Source organism: Melanotaenia boesemani, chromosome 14 (assembly GCF_017639745.1).
Source record: "Melanotaenia boesemani isolate fMelBoe1 chromosome 14, fMelBoe1.pri, whole genome shotgun sequence".
NCBI lineage: Eukaryota > Metazoa > Chordata > Actinopteri > Atheriniformes > Melanotaeniidae > Melanotaenia > Melanotaenia boesemani.
Window position 1 is genome coordinate 3,977,389 of NC_055695.1, and position 20,868 is coordinate 3,998,256.

Genomic DNA, 20,868 nt, shown 5'->3' on the forward strand with positions numbered 1-20,868 from the left:
CCCCCCGTTTAACATCAGCTGCTCAATATTGTAGCTCGGTGTGAAGCTGAGGTGACAGACATAAAATGCTCCTGTTTGTAGAGGGGTTATCGTATGGTGACATGCTCGATCATCCTTCCAGAGAACACCTCTGTGAATCCACAGCGCTCGGTTTCAAACATTACTCTTGGATGTGAAATTCATGCACATGAAATATCTGTGACTTGTTATCATTTATGTGCAATATTTGCACATGAATGATGCAGGCATAGTTTGTGAATAAGCATAGTTCTCATCTCATATGATTCCAGAAATCTCATCATCTCATCATCATCCTCATCTTACTGCAGCTTTTGACACAATCAACCACACCATTCTTCTCAACTTTGGGATCCGTTGATCAAATTCTGACCAAAAAAGTAAAGCTTTAACCAAACAGACGTACTGAAAACCACATAGAACCAGTCAGCCAGTAAGAACTGTCATTACTGTTTGTCAGCATGCCTAAAAACAGTCTGTACCTGCCAGATTTGTCCAAATTTATACGTATGGATCACAGTTTGATAAAATAGAGCCTGGTGAGATGGATTTGTTTGCTACAACAAAGCTGCTCCTTGCGGTGATTACAGCTGGATGCAAAACTGATCTGGAAAGAAGAGTACCGAATCAGCTAAATCATGTTTAGTTTTGTTGTTTGTTGACACTAAATCATTTGCTTAAATATAATCCTTTCTTTGATAAGTTATTGCGAGAGCGATAAGCAGAAATTCATCATTTTTAGATTGAAGTAATTAAAAATGGTGATGTGAAAAGCTAGAGGTGTAATTTCATCTGGAGTATAGCATGACGTGACACACTGTGTTTACAAGCCGGTTCATGTACATTCATGTGAATCTCTTCAAGCCCTCGGTCCTCCCTCCCTGTAAAAAGCTACAGCCAGCAAGCAATGGCAGCTCATATTTTCAAAGCGAACCGGGGGAGAGCAGAATCGAACATTCACCTGCAGACAACCAGGAGCTGATACTACCTCTAAAAAAACCGCAGTCTTTGGCGTAAAAGTTACTGAATAAAGAAAGGGACATAACCCGGATTGGCCTTGTATTTCCAGAGAAGAGAGCACCGCGAGTGCTAAAGAGGTTACAATTAGACTCTGAGCCAACTCTTCTTCTCCTGGACAGAAAGTAACAACATAAATGTCTTTAGTTACTTTGACATGTTCCACGTAATGGTGATTTTGTTTTGCTCAGTGTGTTTGCATTCGTTCGCAGGTGAGTCGAGCGGGGGATGTGGGGAAGAGGTAGAGGAAGGTGTTGCTCATAACGCAATGTTTGGGTCTACAGGCAGTGCACGACAGCAAACCTTGCAGTAAAATGATTTTGCTTTTTGCCCTTTTAGGTCAGTAAAACTTTGTTTATATAGCACCTTTCAAGATATAAAAAAGTGCTTCAAAAGAGCCGAATAGTAGCACAATGCATATTTCTGACCTTAAAAACATGTGTTTCTGGCTCTTTTTGATCAGACAGTAACATTTACCATGTACATTCCTGGAGCCCTTGTTGCCCTGCAACGTCTCGAGGCTGACAAACCACAATCACGTTTTCTTCCAGGACAACGCATCACTTTACAGCAGCATTTCACTTTACGGCACCATTTCTTACATTAGCAACTGAACAACAACACACTGGCGTTTTTGAATGTGCACTGTGGCTGATTTATCAAAGAAGCGCTAGAGAACATTATTGGAGGATTCAAGGAAAAGACAGAAAGAGGAACAGAGCAAACGATAAGACAATAGACAACACTGAACTGACTTTTACTCACTGGAGAGAGCTCAGAGAAGAGGTAGGATGTAAAATAGATGCCAAATTAGTCATCATTAGAGCAGCCTTACTTAGAAAATCTGCCAAGTTCAACTTTTAAAATCTTTTCTTTAACCTGAAAGTTTGTGCACCATGCACGGTTAACAGAAACCATGCATGGTGCCATTAGAAAATGTTTGAAAGTCGTAGAAAAGAACTTTAACTCACCAAAAAAAAAAAAAAAAAAACAGGGAACAAATATGAAGGAAAAAACAGGAGGAAGCAAAGGATGGAGCAAGGGCACAAAGAAACTCCCTCGAGAGCCGTCTGTATGTGCGAGTGTGTGTGTTTTTCTGTGTGCAGGTGTGAGTGTATGTGCGCTCCTCTGACCATGCGATAAAGGAGAGAGAGCTATTCAGCACTACCCGGGCCGTTGATGAATGATCCGACTTTTGTTTTAGTGACAGGGAAGAATTTGGAGGGTCGCGTGACTGCTCAGAATAATGCTGCCCTTGTCTATTTGTCTGCAACCCAAGCATTAGTAAGCTCATATCGGGAAACAGTTACCCTTGAAACAGAGCGCAGCAAAAACAGGCATCTGGCTAATTCCAAGCATGGGGACTGCTGTTCTTATTCAGGAGGGCCTTAAAGGAAACCAAAGCATCTTCGGGATCCCATCAAACACAGCCAGATGAGAGGAGGAGGCCACGAAGAAGCAGCATGCAGCGTTGACAGCAGCAGAGCTGGATCATAACGCAGGACTTTTAGTGACAGGCAGATGACTAATGTGATAAGTAATGAGTAAAAGAATAAACTAGGAGATAAAAGGGGATGAACATGGGAGTGAATGCGGGAAAAGGAGGACAGAAGTGAAGACGAGAGAGCGCTGCTTCACTTTATTGCCCAGTCTCGTACATCCTGTGCTGATCGATACTGAAGCACTAAAGAAGATGAGCGCCTGGACCGAATATGTGTGTGTGTGTGTGCGTGCATACATATGCAACATATACACACACTCAAAGATAGTATACTTATTTAGGATTGGGCCTTGTCACCAGGTTGGTGGGACATTAACATCTGAGCCAGAAGTTGTGAAGGATGGTGACATGAAATTTTAATCAATACCAAAAAACAAACAAACACACAAATAAAAATAAATAAATAAATAAATAAATAAAATAATAATAATAATAATAATAATAATAATAATAATAATAATAATAATAATAATAATAGCAACAGAGAAAACATTGGGGTCTAGAAAATTAAAGAGCAGCTCAGAGATGTGTTCTGAGAGGGTGTGAGAGGGGGTTGGGATGTAATTTATCCGCTGCAGTGCATGCTTTACGGCTTTCTTAATTCAACTCCTGATACTATTAATGTAGTTAATGTTGAGATTATATCTATTTTCTGGTGACGGGGCCTAAAATACTGCAGCAGATAACCCCCCTTGACCCTCCTTGAAAATGCCACTGGGCAGTAAATCACCAGCTGTGCTCCTCGTGGCTATAACCATGTAAGAGCATGGCATGCTGGGTAGAGAGACTCGCTTCCTGTGGCCCTGGGAGCAGAAAGTCTCTGGGACCATGTAGGTTACAGGTTACACTTTCTCATCATATGAATCTGAATATCACTTGAAGGGAAAAAAATATTTTTTTAAAGTCAACTGATAACATCTGGTATGATTTTTACAGTTTATGAAACAACTTTTGATTTTGTCCTGACACACTGCTCACTTCTTTATACACTTCCTCTTAGACAAAGTGTGTGTCATTTCTTTAAGCAGACTTCATCAATAGTTTTTAAGACTTCTTGAAGGACTTTCCAAGTCATTTATTAAATTTTTCCTTTAAAAAGTTTATTAAACTTTATTTGTTGTCCTTAGAAACTTTCTCTATTGCTAATATCTAAACTACTTCCCACCAATCCTCAGTATAGTCTTCAGGAATAGTTCAGGCTTCCTGAAGGACTTTCCAAAGCTCTTCTTTGGATGTTTCTGCTTTTTGTTCCGTTCTCTGTGCAAATGATCCCACACTGCTTCAATAATGTTGAGGTCCAGGTTCTGGGGAGGAATTATCCCTCCATAAGACCTGTTGCCACTGATATTCAGTCCAGTTCTTGTGTCATGTGACACATCTCAGCCGTTTTTTCCATGCTCCCCTGCCTCAAGAATGGCTTTCCAACAGCCACGTTCCATGGAGACCATTTCTGATGAGGCTTCAGCCAACAGTAGAGGGATCAGCTGAAGGTCCAGATGTATCTCCCAGGTCCTGGTTCAGGTCTTTGTTGGATCTCTTCAGGAGATCACTGTTCAGATTATGTTCACCTGCTGTTTTTTAGTCCTCACTCTTCTTCTTTTGTCCTCCACTTTTCGGCCACCATGCTAAGATATACCAAGTTTCCAGCAAAAGGTCCATTTATACTCTATGCAAAAGACAGATACACAGACGGACGGACAGTTTCATCCGTCTTCTGCATCCATTTTCAGGGAGCTTAGCTATCTGTTGCTTGACGCATAAGATGGAGCAATACCACCAGAAATCGTTGGGGCTGCGCTGAGTGGAATAGCTGATATGCACCAGTGAAAGAAATAAACCAGAGAAGAAGAAGAGAATCAGGAAGGGAACAAAAAAGCAGAAGAATGAAGACGAGCACAACAACTGTATAAATTGCATGAGCTTTTGAAGAAAGACTATATGCAAATGTTTAGGGTGTGTTGTGCTGCTAAACGGTGTCTGAAACCAACGTCGACTTGCTGGAGTGAACTCTGAACTCAGCACTGCCCTCTACTGGAGGAATTGATTTAACAACTATGGTAATAAAACATGGAAGTATGAGGACAGTGACGCATGACGTTTGAAACGGACGTTGCTATTTACTCATGTAAGGGAGCATAAATCGTCAAAATGTCTGATCTTTGCTGTTTTTCAGAGATAAAACTAAAGAAATGGGAACAAATGATGTGTCTTTGTGACAGGCTGCTAATAACAAAGAGCCTAAAGATCCAATGTATGAGTGGTTCTTTGCTAAGTTGTCTGTCGTGTCGACACAACACTAGTTCATCCTTCAGTTAGAAACCTTTTATGCTTGAATCATTCATTGGTCAAAGTGGCTTAAAAAAACAGAGACTCCCCTAAAATTGTCAGGAACAATTAAAGGACTGGACTGAAAATGAGAGGAAAAAATGTCTACAGAAAAACTTTAGAAGCCCTTCAGAAAGCTGAAGAACTACTGATAAAGACAAAGATTCCAACATAGTCTGACAGCTGGGAAAAGAAATATGAAGAATGAGGTGCAGATCAGACTGTTTGCAAAGTACTGTATATTCAAAAATCTTTGTTTTCTTTAAAACCTTCTTAATTTTTTTTTTCCACTCAAAAGGTTTATTGTAAGAAATAAATGCAGAAATGTCATTTTTCAGCAGACAAACTCCTGAGTTGTTGGTGAACATCTTTACAGAACATCCTGACACCGTTTATATCCACCTTACTCCTTGATCTCTTCTCTTGTGGTTTATCTTTCTTTTCCTCCAAAATATTTCCTACCACTGATTGGGAAAGTGCTAACATAGTTATTACACATGCATTATTAGCATTTCTGACATCCTGGTTTAATTTATTTATTCTATTTTAAGCAGCTTTCACCATAAATCATTTTGGTTCAATAAAAACATCACTTGTGGTTTGTTTTGGCTGCTGTGAATTTGCAGACTAATAGAGTTGCAAATGGTAAGTAGTCATTGTGGGAGCCCATTCCTGCAGAAGGTAAAAGTCCCATTAATTTTCCCAGCAGTCAATGTTATGCCACTTACAGTTGGCACACGTTTACTGAGTTCTGGATCAGCACGAGACCCTCACAGTTACATAATTAGCACAACTGAATAATAACACAACTCTTTAATCTCTGCACTGAAATCATTATCTTAAAAAGATTCTAAAAGTGCAACTGAGCAAGAAGACGACCGTCCTCGCCTTTAAAATTCTCTTGCATGAATCGATCAGCTCTGGCACGTATCTTAGTTTAAACAAAGACTGCATGATTCAGATCTGTCCGTCATTATTAACCTTTATTTAACCAGGAAGTCCCATTGAAATTCAGAATCTCTTTTACAAGAGAGACCTGACACAATGAAGTCATTAAAACTTGAGGCCACAACATAAAACTGTTCATTAACTAGGATGGATCTATGACTTCAATTTCAGAAACAAAAAACATTAATTAAAAGAAACAGGGAAAACTTCTGAGGTCTATGATTATTAATGACTTGAGGAAGACCTCTCAGTAGGCTGAAAATGTCAGTTTGAGCAGAACCAGAACTAAAAGTTTCTACATGAATTTGGTCCAGACTTGTAGTTTGGTTGTGATCCATGGCTTCAGATACACTGTTACAGTGATATTTTGTTCCTGATCATGTAAACTCTGTACGTCCATATCGACAGAGGGCAGTCTTACAATCATCATTAAGACAAAAGGACATCGGTGCCATTCAGTGCACGTCAAACAAATGTTTGCTCAGTACTTAAAAGTATTAGTTTTAAATACACTGCCTGGCCCCAAAAAGTTCCTACTCTAATTTTTCATTGGACCAACTTAAGCTTTGATTACGGCAGCGTTCGCTGTGTCATTGTTTCGATAAGCTTCTGCAATGTCACAACATTTATTTCCATCCAGAGTTGCATTCATTTTAACAGAGATCTTACTGTTCTGATGATGGAGGAGTCCAACCACTGTGCAAAGTCTTCTCCAGCACATCCCAAACATTCTCAGTGGGGTTTAGGTCTGGACTCTTCCTGAACCAGTCTGTCACAATCCAAGCTTGATGAGTCCTGGGATTGTCATGGCCGTGTCATTACGGAAAAAGGAATCCAAGTCAAGATTTGATGAAATTTGTTGGTTTCCTTGGCTATTTTCTGTTTGTATTGTCTTGTCTGAATACTGAATAGACCACAATGAGTGGGCTTGAACTGATTGTATGTAAGGTGCCCTGAGATGACGTTGTTGTGAATTGCCACTGTACGACTAAAGCTGAAGTCAACTGAATTCAACAGGGGACACAAAAGTGTGAAAATCTGCTCAGTAGTGGAGAAAAACATTTCACTGTTCAAACACAGTTTCAACTTACTGATTAAAAACTGTGGCTTGTTTAGGGGACTTCACTGGAATGACATAGGACGCACTACGGTAAGAAGCTGCCCGTGTTTTTTAGCCTTTAGAATTATGTTTTTATCTGCACGATTTGGAACTGTCTCCCCACATATGTTATAGGGGAGACAGTATATTCAGTATTAATATTACCAAAAAAAAAAAAACAAACATCTTCCAAACCGACCTACCAGTCATTTTGGACCGGCCCGCTATCCGTCTACACACAAATCGTAAATTAATAGCATAATAGTTGCAACTATACTGTAAGTCAAAAAAGAAAAACGACAAGCAAAAAAAAAAAAAAAAAATCAAAAACAGGACATTCGAACTACCAGCAAATTTCTTTTTGCACTTAAATGCAAAATGACCTGTATGTTTTTTTACTTGTACTTGTCAGAGAACTTTTCGCATCTATATTAAAAACCAGCGCTTGTTCTTAAGTGTCGTGGTGCTTTGTGTTATTTTACATCCAGTATAAAAGTAACAGTACAGAGGAATGTGCAGCCCACAGGTCACAGCCTTAAGACAGTGTGACATAAAGGAAAATGTAGTAAAAGAGCCCGTTTTAAATATTAAAAGGTGTTACAGTGTTTTTGTATTTCACCTTGGTGTATGTTGGGTCTGGTATTTTTAAGTAGCTTGAGGTTCAGCTATAAGCAGGCAGAGATAAGAGCTGAGGACCTATGAGGACAGGGATCAGTGGGTGTGATAGGCCAAAGACGAAGAGCAGCACTCAGTAGTTAACAACAGAGAATATGAGCTCAGGCTCCACTCAATAACATTAAACTGATAAAATTGGTGCTGGTCTTTGGAGTTTAACAGATAGATAAGCGTGAGGGAGGGGTGGGAGGCAGAGGTGGGGTGGAGTGGGGAGGGGTTCTCCCGGGGGACCTGACCTGTCCCCCTCCCTACCTATCTCTCTACTCACTTCTACACACATGGTGATATTTCACAAGATGTCAAGGGGCTCAAATTGAAAATCCCTTGATGAATCAATATTTACTGCAGCAGCTAAATGAATAGTAATAAGTCACCAGAGGCTGAGTCCAGCCACAAGCAGGCCCCTCTGTCTCACCAAATCTGGAATACACAAATGACCTCAGGTAGAGAAGGGGGTAGTCTCTCTTCAGCCCAATATCCATCTATTGACTGAATTAGTTTTTGAATGATAATAATCACATTGATTTAAAGGTTGGTTGTGGTGGAAATTTACTTAGAACTTCATGACAAAAGTTGATGTTTTGGGTCTGTAGGAATCAGAGATTTACAAGCCAACACGTTAAAATCAGAAGTTTGGAACTTGACAACAGCCAGCAAAGACTAGACACTCCCCAGCCACCTGATTAACTGCTTGTTAACCCAAAAAGCTAATCAGTCAGAAAACCACTGGTTCCAACCAAGGCATGCAGAACAGCATCTCTGAACACACAACATGTCCAGCCGTGAAGCAGATGGGCTACAGCAGCAGAAGACACACCGGGTGCCTCCTGCCAGCCAAGAACAGGAAACTGAGGCTTCAATTCAAACACACTCACCAACACTGGACAATAGAAGATGGAGAAACGTTGCTGGTCTGACGAGTCTCCATTTCAGCTCCACATTCACATGCTAGGCTCAGAATTAGAAACAACATGAAAACACGGACCTACTTCATCTTGGATAAATGCTTCAGGCCGCTGGTGGTGTGATGGTGTGGGGGAGATTTTCTTGGCCCACTTTGGGCCCCTAAGTACCAACGTGGCCTGGTTTAACCACCACAGCCTACCTGAGTATTGTTGCTGACCATGTCCAGGCTCCTCCCTTTTTGACAGAGTAATGCCCGCTACAGCCGACTAAAGTGTGAGCGTATTATTTTGTTTAACCTGTTCTCATGTGTCTTGCCATTACAAAGACCTCTGAAACATAACATGTATGACATATGACTGATTTATAGAAGTTTTTTAATTATTGTTGTATTGCTTTGCATATGTATATTATTGTAAACCCCCCGCCTTTTATTTCTCCCCTTGCTTCTATGCCATTTGTGCCACATGTCTAACTACATGTTATCTATTTGTATTGATGGCCAAATATACAAAAAATAAAGAAAAAAAACAAAAAGAAGGCATCTACAGCTGAACCATTAGTTGGTCAACATATTGAAACAATTTAAATGTGGGGTGATATTATGCTACAGAATTAAATGTACATTTTTTAGCACAGTCCTTAAACAAGGATTAAAATTCACCCGACTGCAGTCTGGTTGCAACTGCTACATTCCCTGGTTTTCACTTTTCAGACCTCATGGACCACATCTTGCCCAAAACTTTCCAATTATGGCCATGAGACAGACACAGCCTAGCTGTGCTTTAACAGAAAGCTCTGCAGTGTAAATAAACACACAACCATGAGGCAGCAGCTCAGTGATGCACCTGCAACACACCACACAGGTGTGAAGCCAGGTCTGCAAATCTGACCGGTCAGCTTCAGAAAAGCAACACTGGACACAATTTTAGTTTTGTTCCTAAACGCAGGATGTCAACATATTTTAGTCATTGTCCAGAAGTAAATTTAATTTTTTTTTTTCAGGTTCTAGACTTTTTAAACCATCTGCTTCACTGAACTGAGCGACTGTCATGGCATCGGGACATTCAGCAGCAAAAAAACAAACAAGTAATTAGCAGGTAATAAATGAATCTTCACACTCTGATGCAGGCAGTTTATGTTGAGTAAAATGAGAAATGGAGAGCTGACGGAAGAGATGAAAGTCAGATGAATGAAAACAGAAACAAAGAAAAGATGGGGCCATAATGACATTAAGGAGGAAGCCACCCAGTCGTCTCTGAGTATCTGATGTGGGTGTGATGCTCCCCCCACTGCTGTGAATTAATGGGAGGAGCACGCTGGTGTAAATGGTTTATTCTCTGGGTTATCTACTGTGTAAAAATGAGCACCATAAATTTCCAACCTCTTCCACTCATGCTACACATGACGGTGACATAAAAGACAGGGCGCTGCTCCGTGCTGAAGATATTAGCCACTAAGTCGCATTAAAGCCACACCAGAAGGATGCGTTTGTGTGTGTGTTTGTGTGAAGGTTTGTTTTATTTTAATATGCACAAATTGTTTTATTTTATTTTTTTATCATGAAAGCACTTTGTGTTACCTTCGGCATGAAAAGTGCTTTATAAATAAAGTTTGATTGGATTTGTATGTGTGTGAGTGTGTGTGTCTTTGTCAACATGGACTACCTGGCAGACTGGATCCTCTTGGTTCTCCAGGAGAGGGCTGGGTTGTAGTGGTGGGTGTGCACGGTGCTGGAGCCCGGGCGGGTCACCATCTTGTAGCGCGTCCTGAACACCCGCTGGGAGGCGGGGCTACGATGAAAGGAAGAGGTGGGATCTGTGGACGGGAACAATTAAGATGAAAATCTGACCACGCAAAGAAACCGAGGCTGCAGCTGATTTCCAGTCTGCATGCGAACAAACGCACATTTATCTCAAATGCACGAAACTGCACACACAAGTTTGAGGACTCTGGCAGGTGTGCTCTTTAATAAGCTTCACAGATAAAAATGAGAGGGAATAACAGAGGCAGAATTTTTATGAGTCTAATAAATCATGTGCTCTGTCTCTTTCTGCGCGGCCTTCATCCCTCCTGCCCAGCCTCCCTCCTTCCTATTCACTTTAAGTCTCATTTGTTATATCATTTTACAAATCCATCAGAGAGGAGGCATAAGAGGAGACCGATCGCAATAGAAAAAAAGGGGACTAAGTGCTTTTATTTATTTATTTGGCTGCGTATCCATCATGTTGTTTTATGATGGCCTGGGCCGGCTGACATACTCGCACAAAGAAGGGAATTTGCATTCAGTCTCTGTTCGCATCAGTTTACTGAGACCAAAGACTTCTTGGGCCAAAGTGACGTCTGAGATGAAAAGTGATTGTAAAAGTTTTCTGATATCTGATCAGTGTTACAGAGAAGATATGTGCAACATACCAAGCAATGAAATGAAATGAATAAATATTCAATTAATCTCAGTGGTAAACTTTGAAATGACAAATACTTCAGTGACTTCCAGATAAACTTTCCATTTCCACATCAGTTACAATCAGTTATACAGTATAAGCTGGTGTTACTATAACAGGAGGTGAATGTTTTTAAATGCTTGAAAAGAGCCAATAAACCTTAACTCATTAGATTCCAGCGAATCCTGATCAATCTTGATCTAATCCTGATCTAATCCTGATCTAATCCTGATCTTCTCAGGTCAACAGAGAACAAGCTCACCTTTTTAACAAAGACCTCTCAGAGAGCACATCGTCCACAAACTTTTTTACCAAAGTGTTCCTGACCTGGCCCTGCGATAGGCTGCTGACCTGGCCCTGTACCCTGCCTCTCATCTAGAAGCAGCTGGGATGGGCTCCAGCCCCCATGACCCTGCATTGGACTAAGCAGGTAGAGACAATGGATGGATAGATGTTTCCCATCTATAACAAAAATGGAATGGCTTTGTTCGTGCTCCGATACCTTAACAAGGTGTTTTTTTCTTGTTTGCGTAATAATGTAAAACTGACAAATTGCCCCAACAACAAACACATAACTTGGTTTAATGTTTGAACTGCTTTAACTTGAGGCTGTCTAAGAACGGCACTAACTTTTTTTTCCCAGATGACCTCTTGCTGTGAAGAAAAGGCATTTAGCTCATATGAACTTCCACATCATTTAAACATTTACTTAATTACTCTTGTAAGAAAAGAAGGTCAAAGCTGAGGCAGTAAGCCAGTTTTTAAACAGCTGTCATAACTTCAGCCAATCAGAACTTTATGGGTCAATCATTTCATTGATCAAACACCTTTGATAAAATTGATCATTTCTCTGCTGCAAGTGAGTTACATTTCTCCAACATCAGTTCAGTTCTCTATGAGGGTGTGTTCACTTCTTTTCTGGTTAAAACAGAGGATTCAACATTTCTCAAGGCTCAGGTTGATATTTTCATTTTAACATTAGTCCTCTATATTATCATTCAGATCCATGGATGAGGCAGCACCTTGATCAGACAGCCATGATGACATATATCTGTGTGTCCTGCTGAATGTGCTGGTTGGATTGGTGTATATGATAGACTATTATCAACAGAGATGTCACAAAGAACTGAATATATAAAGCAGTTGTGGAAATGCCAGGACTTCCTAATTTATGTAAACAGAGAACACAACATGAAATCCTGCCTTCAATGAAAAAATGAAACAGTGACTCCTGTTCTAAGAACATAAAAATCAAGTTCTTTGGGTTGTTTTGTTGTTTTCTTTTCATTTAAATAAAACATATGAGTGTTTCCTTGCAGACAAAGAGAATGTGTCCAATAGTTGGACGAACTTCTCAGTTAGGATGCTTAAGCTCATTCTGGTTCAACTCAATGTCAACAGAAAAATCACACCAATGTTTGTTTTAATTAAATCAAACCTGTTAAGTTTTAACTCATCTTCAGTCATATCTCAAATTACAAGACCCCCCACTCACTAAATATTACATTCCCACAAGTGCTCCCGATGATTGTCTGCTGTGTTTTCTTACACAGGATGTTTTCTGTTGTTTCTTTGGTGTAGCAGCTGGTTGTTTTGGTTTTTGTTTGGGTTTGATTGTACAGATATTGTTTCCTATCGTTTGTATCCCTTTTTTCCTCTCTTCACTCTCCTTTTCTCTTCTGTTCACGCTCGCCTTTTATGTGTTCCCCCTGTCAGGTCCAGCATTAACGTCAAGCCATAAAAATCCTCTTGTCAAAAGCCAATTAGTTCAGCACAACACGACATCATTCTGCTGTCACGGTGCTGGACAGGACAAATAAAAAGAAGGTAAGGTTTAGATATAAGAATTTTTGGCCCAGTCTGCTGCATTTAAATATTACATCTGAGCTTCCAGCTACAATACAATCAAATCAACAAATCTGAGAGTCTGTGATCTCAGCCATTTGTTGGTGTATTAGTACAAACAGAAAAAGATTCCAAGATGAGGTAAAACAGAAAATATGTGGCTTTTAAAGACAAGAACCAAATGCTTTGCGATAGTTAATGTTTATAAAAATGAATTTATATATTAATTTGCCACAAGCTGCCTGATGCTTCATGGAAAAAACAATCTTTAATGTCACACTTAATGCAACATGAAGTATCCCAACATAGTCATTCAAATGACTCCACTCCTGAAAAAATAGCATCCTCTGCACCACCTCTTCCCGCCTCCACCCATCATCCTCTGCAGTGGTCAGTGACAGCACTCCGTCTTTCTAATGAGCAAAGAAAAGAGTGACAGAAGGTGTGACGGACAGATAACAGATGAGTTTGTACACCCGGTGAGGAGCTCATTTCCCAGCCGGCTCTTTCACAAGATGATTAGCAGCAAATCATCAGTGTTGTTGAGATTTTAATTATTGTCCAAATATAAAATGTGACCATGAGGGCTGCAGTGACAAACAACGATTCGATTTCCACTTCCTCGCCTTCCCCCTTCTCCCAAGGAACTGGTTTCATTTGTCAGCTGTGATGCAGCTCTGGATCAGCTGGAGAATTCATCTCAAACAAACATTTGCTGTTCAACAAATCACCGAGCGAGCTGTGGGGGAACTGCCGAAACACTCCCCAAGCACACGCTCACAGAAACACACTGGCTGGCACAGGTTGAATATAAATATGAGTTATTAAATCACAGCTACAACACTCGGATGCTCTTATGGAGGTTCATGAAGAACTTTCACCTTCGTCATCTAAAGGTTTTTACGTTGGTAGAACCAAGAAATGAAGTTGCCTGTGAGGGCTCTGAAGATAAGATCCTTAAACACGAATAAATAACCAAATAAATGACTGACTATCCCAAACTAAAATATAATAGGATGAATCTTATCATATATCAGTGGGGGAAAGTGTGTGTGTTGGGTTGTCAAAGGAAAGGAAAAAAAAAGAGACAGCAGAAGAGAAAGAGCTGGAGAAGGAAAAGGGGTGGGGGTGGTGGTTTGTACTGGATTAGTTGCCTGGCTTGTAGTCACTTTTTCTCCCACAATCCATCTGTACTGCAGTCAGAGCTATTTGGGCGTCCTGGCAAATGACAAATAGGGCTTGTCAAAGGTGCTGCCACGATCCCCCCCCTGCAACCTCATACACCCCCACCTCCACCCCCACCCACATCCCTGCACCTTAATCTGCCTCTAAAGCTTGTAGCAAACATCATGACACCTGCCATGTCTGAGACTCTGTCACACAGCTGTTCCACCTACCCACCGTTTAATGACACCCACAGTGAGCCATGGCGTTTGTCCTTTGTGTGTATGACTGTGTTTGTATATATATGTGTGTGTGTGTGTGTGCATGAGAGGGAAGGGATGGACGGTGTTGCACTGATTGTAAACCACTGCAGGTTTTGTTGGTTGAGTGGCTCTGGGAGCAATGGGGTCTCAATCTTCCACTACAGGACCATGAACAATGAGCATGTGAACACATACACGCACACACAAACACACTTGCTCACACATATACACCTGGGGTCTCAATCTTCCCTTAATAGACCTTTGACAGTGGCCTGCCTTGCAAGTGGTGCCCTGCACTGTGAAGACACCATTTGCAGACGCATGCAGCTCGCACGCCGTCCATCCATCTCTCACTGACTCGCCGCTCTGAATCCACAGATAATCTACTCTCGCCGCCTCCCGATGCACTCATCGCTCCTCCTGTGAGCGGTCTGCCTTCCCCGACTCAAAGCCACATTCAACACGTTTTCTGACTTATTTCTCTCAGATTTTTTAGCTTCTGTCTTGGTAAAACAGAAAGAAAAGGAAACTTGTACAAGTGCATATCTACCAGGTATGTAAAAACTTTAACTGCTGCTATTTCTTTATTACTGGTTACTTCATTAATTTCATGTTCTGTCAACTAAATTAACTTATTTACAGGATACAAGCCTGGTTACAGGAGGTGGGATGCAAATATGACTCCAATAAGTTCCACACCATCCAGAGTTAATGCCAGTAAAACCAGAGCATTGGTAGTGGATGAGTGTGTGGTATTGACAGGCATAGTTGAAGGTGTCAGAATCAATATGGAAAAAAAAAAAGGAAAGGAGAAAAAAAGAAGAGAGAATATGTGCAGAGAAAAAGTCTGACACTCCCATCCTCACTCAAGACTTTGAAAAATGACATTTAACAGTTCTTCAATAACATCTGCTCCTAGAACTGATATCCATGACAGGATTGGTTGTTCTGAACAGCCATATGAGAGGTTAAAAAAAAACAGCCATTCTACAAGACATCCAGGATGTCATTACTGGGAAAATTTGGGGAATTAAAGATCAATCTAGAAATGCACTGATGTTATGTAAACTGTAAATGGCCCACAAAAATGTGAAATTTTTACCTGCACCATCTTCAAAATGCTTCCATCTACAATTAAAATGATCAAAGTTGCATTTGTGAGAGTGCATAGTGATGATTAGGCTGTTTTAATGCCCCTCTGGCACATGTAAGTACATTAGCTAATGTTGTTTAAAGTAAGGGGATACTTTCTCTTCCTTACTGGCTCTTCAGTTCTCTCTACCCACACTCTCCCTGCTGGCACACTATTTAAAATATCTATATCTATCTATATATAATATATTTCTATTAAGGCTGTAAAATGTAACGTATTATCTGTGGTAACAAATGTATGTAATTAATTGCGTTTAAATTTTTTACACATTAACACATGCACAGCATTCGTCATGAGACATTAGATGGAACAAGATGGATTTGAGGGTGTCACACCCCTGAGGGATCCCAAGCTTTTACTGGTGAGAAGGTTCAACATCCTCCCTTTTCCCATGTTTCACATACTTTACACAAACGTCACTGTTCTGGTCCTCAGTGTGTCTGCCCAGCGCAGCGCGGCAGCCGCCTCCTCTCCGCCTACTCTCCGCCCACTCTCCGCCTCCTATCCTTCTCCTCTCTGCCTCCTCTCCTTCTCCTCTCCTTCTCCTCTCCTTCTCCTCTCCTTCTCCTCCTCTCCAGTCCTCTTCTTCAGTGACAGGCTGTCAGTGATCAGCTGATCGGCTTTTCTCTTATGTTGCAGTTCAGTTGAGAAGAGGGAAACTAGCAGTTCATGGTTCACATCGGTTTTGTTTTTGGGTGCACCACCAAAAGTACTAAGCTACATTTATCAGTCTCGCTGTCACGTGAAGCTGAAAAATGAAACATTTTAATTAGATATTGTTTGTATTTATTTCCTATAACTTTTCAGTGTTAATGAGGTTTGCAAGTGACACGGCTGTAAAATTTACTAATCAAAAGACAGGAATGCACACATCTGAGAAGATAGATCAAGTTCAGAAATCTAGCGAGAGTGAAACAGTTAAAGGAAGCAAAGGGACGTCTTCTCTAAATCACTGATGCTGTGCACTTAGAAAAACCTAAATGAGGCAAACAATACGAGTAATGTTTGCTCCACCCGCTGACTTTTCTCTGCACTTTATTACACGATAAACAGGAATAAATCTCTCACAAAAACATTAAAGACATTACACAGACTGTGGAGAGTGATGGTGTATAACAAATCTTTCTGTAAAGTTCATATTGGGGATATGCTGAGGAACAGAAACAGGCATGCGTCATGCAACCCAGTTTGTAATGGATCGCGCAGGCAGAGGTGAGGCACAGCTCGCCCGGGCCTCCACTGGGGTTTCTGCCCTGTATTTGATCGGGAAATACGCAAATTCGGCTATTTGTACTTAGTAAAATATCAAAAACGTGTAGAGTCTGTGTAAAGTAGAAAAAAACTAGTTTGTATTACCACAGACAAAGAGTCAAATGTCACACTGCCCCCCCCAACTCTCTCATGTTAAATAATCGAGATCTCAATTTCAATCTAAATAATCGTGATTATCATTTTTCCCATAATCCAGCAGCCCAACATATACTTGCTGTTAGCGACGCGTCCACATACACATCATGACTGCCACGTGTTCCTAGTGTTCATTTGGCACGTTGGCCGCTCGTGTTGACGCAAGGTAACATGTTGCGAATGCAAGTTGCAATAATGACTTGAACGCTAGTGGCACTAATGCATGAACACGACAGAGACGAAGTATTTTTCTTAGCGGCTGCACAGTGCTACATTGGAAGGGTCTCGCTAATAAAGACAGCGAGCTCCAGCGTTGAGGCTGGCTGGATCAGTTTGCAGGCATCTGAGGTGAGGATGCTCAGGAAAGCATCCTGGACAACGACCTTCACCTTCTATACAACCTTTTACACGGTCAGGTACCTCCCCAGTGCAGGACTGAAATAAGCCAGAAATCATTCCTGCCACTCATCCGGCATTTGAACAGTCAAACACATTTATATGTATATAGTCTGCATTTCCTGTTGCTGTGACAAAGCAATTTCCTGTTAACAATCAAGAACTGTTAATTCATCCAAATAATATGAAAATTATAAACTAATATCTTAAATTAATACTTTATTTTAATGTTTAAGGTAACTTAAAAGTCATTTTAGAATGCAAATCATAAAAATGATCAGAAATGTAAAAAAAGAATATGCTGTGGATTACTGCAGCTTAAATGATGTCTACAAGGATTAAATCTTTTTCTTCCTCCATTTATTAAAAATAATTTCCAGCAAAATGAAGTATATGACTCAGTCGTAAACCCAGAAAAAAACCATGACAAATACAACTTTCTGATGCAATTAATCTTTTTTAAAAACAAACTCAAGTTTTTCTCTCATTTATCCTGAATGATAGAGTTTAACAGGACTGATCCTCTTTTATAAAATGAACGGAAGAATCTGCTCAAAAGTCATGACAAATAACTAATGTGGATCCAGCTTCTTCAACACTAAGAGGCAGATGTTGTATCGTAAGTGGATGTGAAAATGGAAGTAGATTTCCATCCTAAGATGACTGAGCCTTGTCTGAGCGCTGTGGGCCAGACTGAGTAAAGCACTCTTCTTCGCTCTGTCTCTATATCCTCAGCCCTCTAACTGTGGCTACTGACAGGCCACAGCACTGAACTCCAATCCTCCATCCTCTTAGGGATCCCCCAGAAGTCTGTCCCTCCATACCTGACGGCTAATTCCAGGGAACAGCGGTCTCTGTCTACTTCTTCCCTGGGACGAACCAATGGATAATTAATCTTATTATTGACAGTGCCTGTCCCCCCTGCCATCCCATGTTCCAGTCCCCTGGGGCTCATCCTCTGACTCCCACAGCTCCAGCACTCCCACAGAAGACAGCGGTGCCATGTTAACTTCAGATTTAACAAGGAGTTACCACAATTTAATAACCCTGTGTAAGCCAGGATGGTTCTGATAACGTGATCTCTGCATGTTTGACAGTCGCAGTGATACTTTGACAGAATACCCTGAGATGCTGACAGTTTGATGTCCCACCCTGCCAAATGAAAAAAAACACATCACTGCCTTAAAAATACAGCATCGCATAACTCATGTACATGTGTTGCATGCAAACCAAAGATGAAGTCCTTAAAATGCATGATGTATGGGTGTTAGGGGTGTAACGGTATGCCAGTGTCACGCTTCGGTACGTAGCTTGGTTTTAAGGTCACAGTTTGGTTCTTTTTCAGTACAGTGAAGGAACAAATGCCAAATATAAAACTGCTTAACTTTGGTATAAACAGGAACTTTTTTAATGGCATTTAAAATGAAACCAAACCAAAAAAGAAACAAGACAAGGACAGGACAAGAGGGGACACCAAGAGAACCAAAGAAAAGCCAAGACGAGGTCATTCCAGAAATCTGAGTTCGATTAGTTCAGATAACTTTTTCCCCTCATTTGGGCAGCAAGATCGAGAAAAGTTCTTGAGATTAGTGGACGAATATGAACAACGATGCAAAAAACAACAACAACAAAAAAGAAAAAGACAACCCTGGAATTCACTGTGAAAATCAGCCAACCTGAGCTAATCCAGGACTTCACTGAAAACAGAAACATTTCTTGAGGACTCGATTAGTTCTAATAAACTTTGTCCACCACTTGGTGAGCCAGAACCAGAAAGACTGCCTGAATTAGTGGAGGAATGTGAACCGGAGCTGGTCTCAGAACCAGTACAGAAACAACAAAGAAAAAACAATGACGCAAAGATAAGAAAAGCCTGGAATCCACTGTGGAAGTCAGCCATTTCCAGGTAATCCAGGAAACTACTGAGAAAATAGCAATCGTTCTGGAGGACTTGATTAGTTCAAACTTTTTCCTCCCACATGGGGAGTCAGAACCAAAAAAATAGTTTCAAACTCCAAACCTGCTCAGCTTTACTTCCCTCACAGAGATAAATAGAGACGTCTTCTCTACGAATACTCTTCCTTTCTTTCTGTTTCTATATCCGGTCTCAGTTTAGCTCAACCTGGAAATGACCAAAATGTTTAACGATTTAAAAAAATAAAATAAAATAAAACAAATAAAAACAATAATGTGTAAATAATTTTATTTTCTGCTGGTTTCCAGTGTTATTCCACTGCAGTAGATTTAGCAGCATTAACATTTTCTTACTTTCTAACTCAGCTAAGTGTTAAAAAGCTGGAGATGGAGTTTCACATGGATTTCATCACTTTTGTAGTTAAAAGTTTTCTACTACAGAACTGTTCACAAAACTGGTTCACAGGCCACTTTGTTAGGTACACCAGTTTGATTGCCTGTTAACACAAATATCTAGTCAGCCAATCACACGGCAGCAACTCAACACAAATAGTCATGTAGACATGGTGAAGACGGCTTGCTGAGGTTCAAACCGAGCACCAGAACGACGAAGAAAGTGGATTTAAGTGACTGAACGTGGCATGGCCGGTGGTCTGAGTATCTACCGGGTCTGCGGCTCATCCCACAAATGCATTTTATTTACAAATATGGCTCCATTTGAAAGAGAAATAAACAGCCTTTTTAATGCTATAAGACTGATTGCCAAGAAGCATCGTTACAACAGAAATAATCCACCAAACACAAATTTCCTTACTTTTTTTTAACAAATTTAATGGATTATACTCAGAGAAAACAGATGAAAAGGATGTCTACCTGGACTCGGGAGGGTTCTTCCTGTAAACTACATTATAAAAATGTTTGTATATATTTTATATAAAAAAAAACACTTTTACAGGGGAAATGGATAAAGAAACAAGGCCATACATCTGAATTAAATCCGATTTCTTCTACATCACATACTGATGGCTGAAAAACAAGGCATCATCCTCACACCGTGTCAGTTATATTTGTGCACGAGCAGCAAAGCTATCCATCAAAAAAGTTAGAGACTTTTTCAGTTTCTATCACGTGTAATGTAGCATTAAACAAACACCACATGACAGCACATTATTAGGTAAACTTTTAAACGTAGTTATTTGAGCCTAGGTACTGCTCATTCACCTTTACTTTGTCATACAAAGTCGCTGGTTATCCTGCAGGTGCTGAGACATATTGGATTTATTTCCTCTTTTCATTGCAACTGTTTTATGGCACACTTCGCAGGCTGGCTAGCTGTCCTCCACAATGAAACCTTGATCGAGTTTTTCTACAGTCAAAAAATCCCACATTACATTACTTAAGCTGTTTTTCCAGCAATGCCTCCTCTGGACACACCTCTACAACTCACACAGAATAAAATAAAACTACACAAGTATAAAGACACGAATGTTGTGTAACTGTTTTTATTCCGTGGTGATCCGTCTGTGTGCCTCAGGTATGATCTTTTCTGGAAAGTGACAGTATTGAAAGAACTTTATGATTAATTAACCATGACCTATAATACCCCAATAAATTGTGAAATCAAGTAACTGTGACATCCCTAAAGCCAAATGTAAGAGCAAACTCTCACTTTTACAAGATGAGTCCACTGCTGCAGGACAGGGAACTTTCTTCTGTGTGAATCCAGACTGTGTTTAAGCCTTCTCGCAGCAGTATATTACTAGAACATAGCTTAGGTGACATTTAGCTCCAGATAT

The 20,868-nt window shown here is 40.4% G+C and overlaps 1 protein-coding gene across 2 annotated transcripts in view; it reads right to left on the reverse strand.

The window, feature by feature from the left end:
• zc3h3 (zinc finger CCCH-type containing 3) overlaps window positions 1-20,868 on the reverse strand; it is a 70,789-nt gene that overhangs the window by 22,099 nt on the left and 27,822 nt on the right. For both annotated transcript variants that reach the window (XM_042007080.1, XM_042007079.1), the window contains exon 4: window positions 10,154-10,304. In XM_042007080.1, coding sequence (XP_041863014.1) covers window positions 10,154-10,304 — 151 coding nt within the window. The remainder of the gene's footprint in view (window positions 1-10,153; window positions 10,305-20,868) is intronic.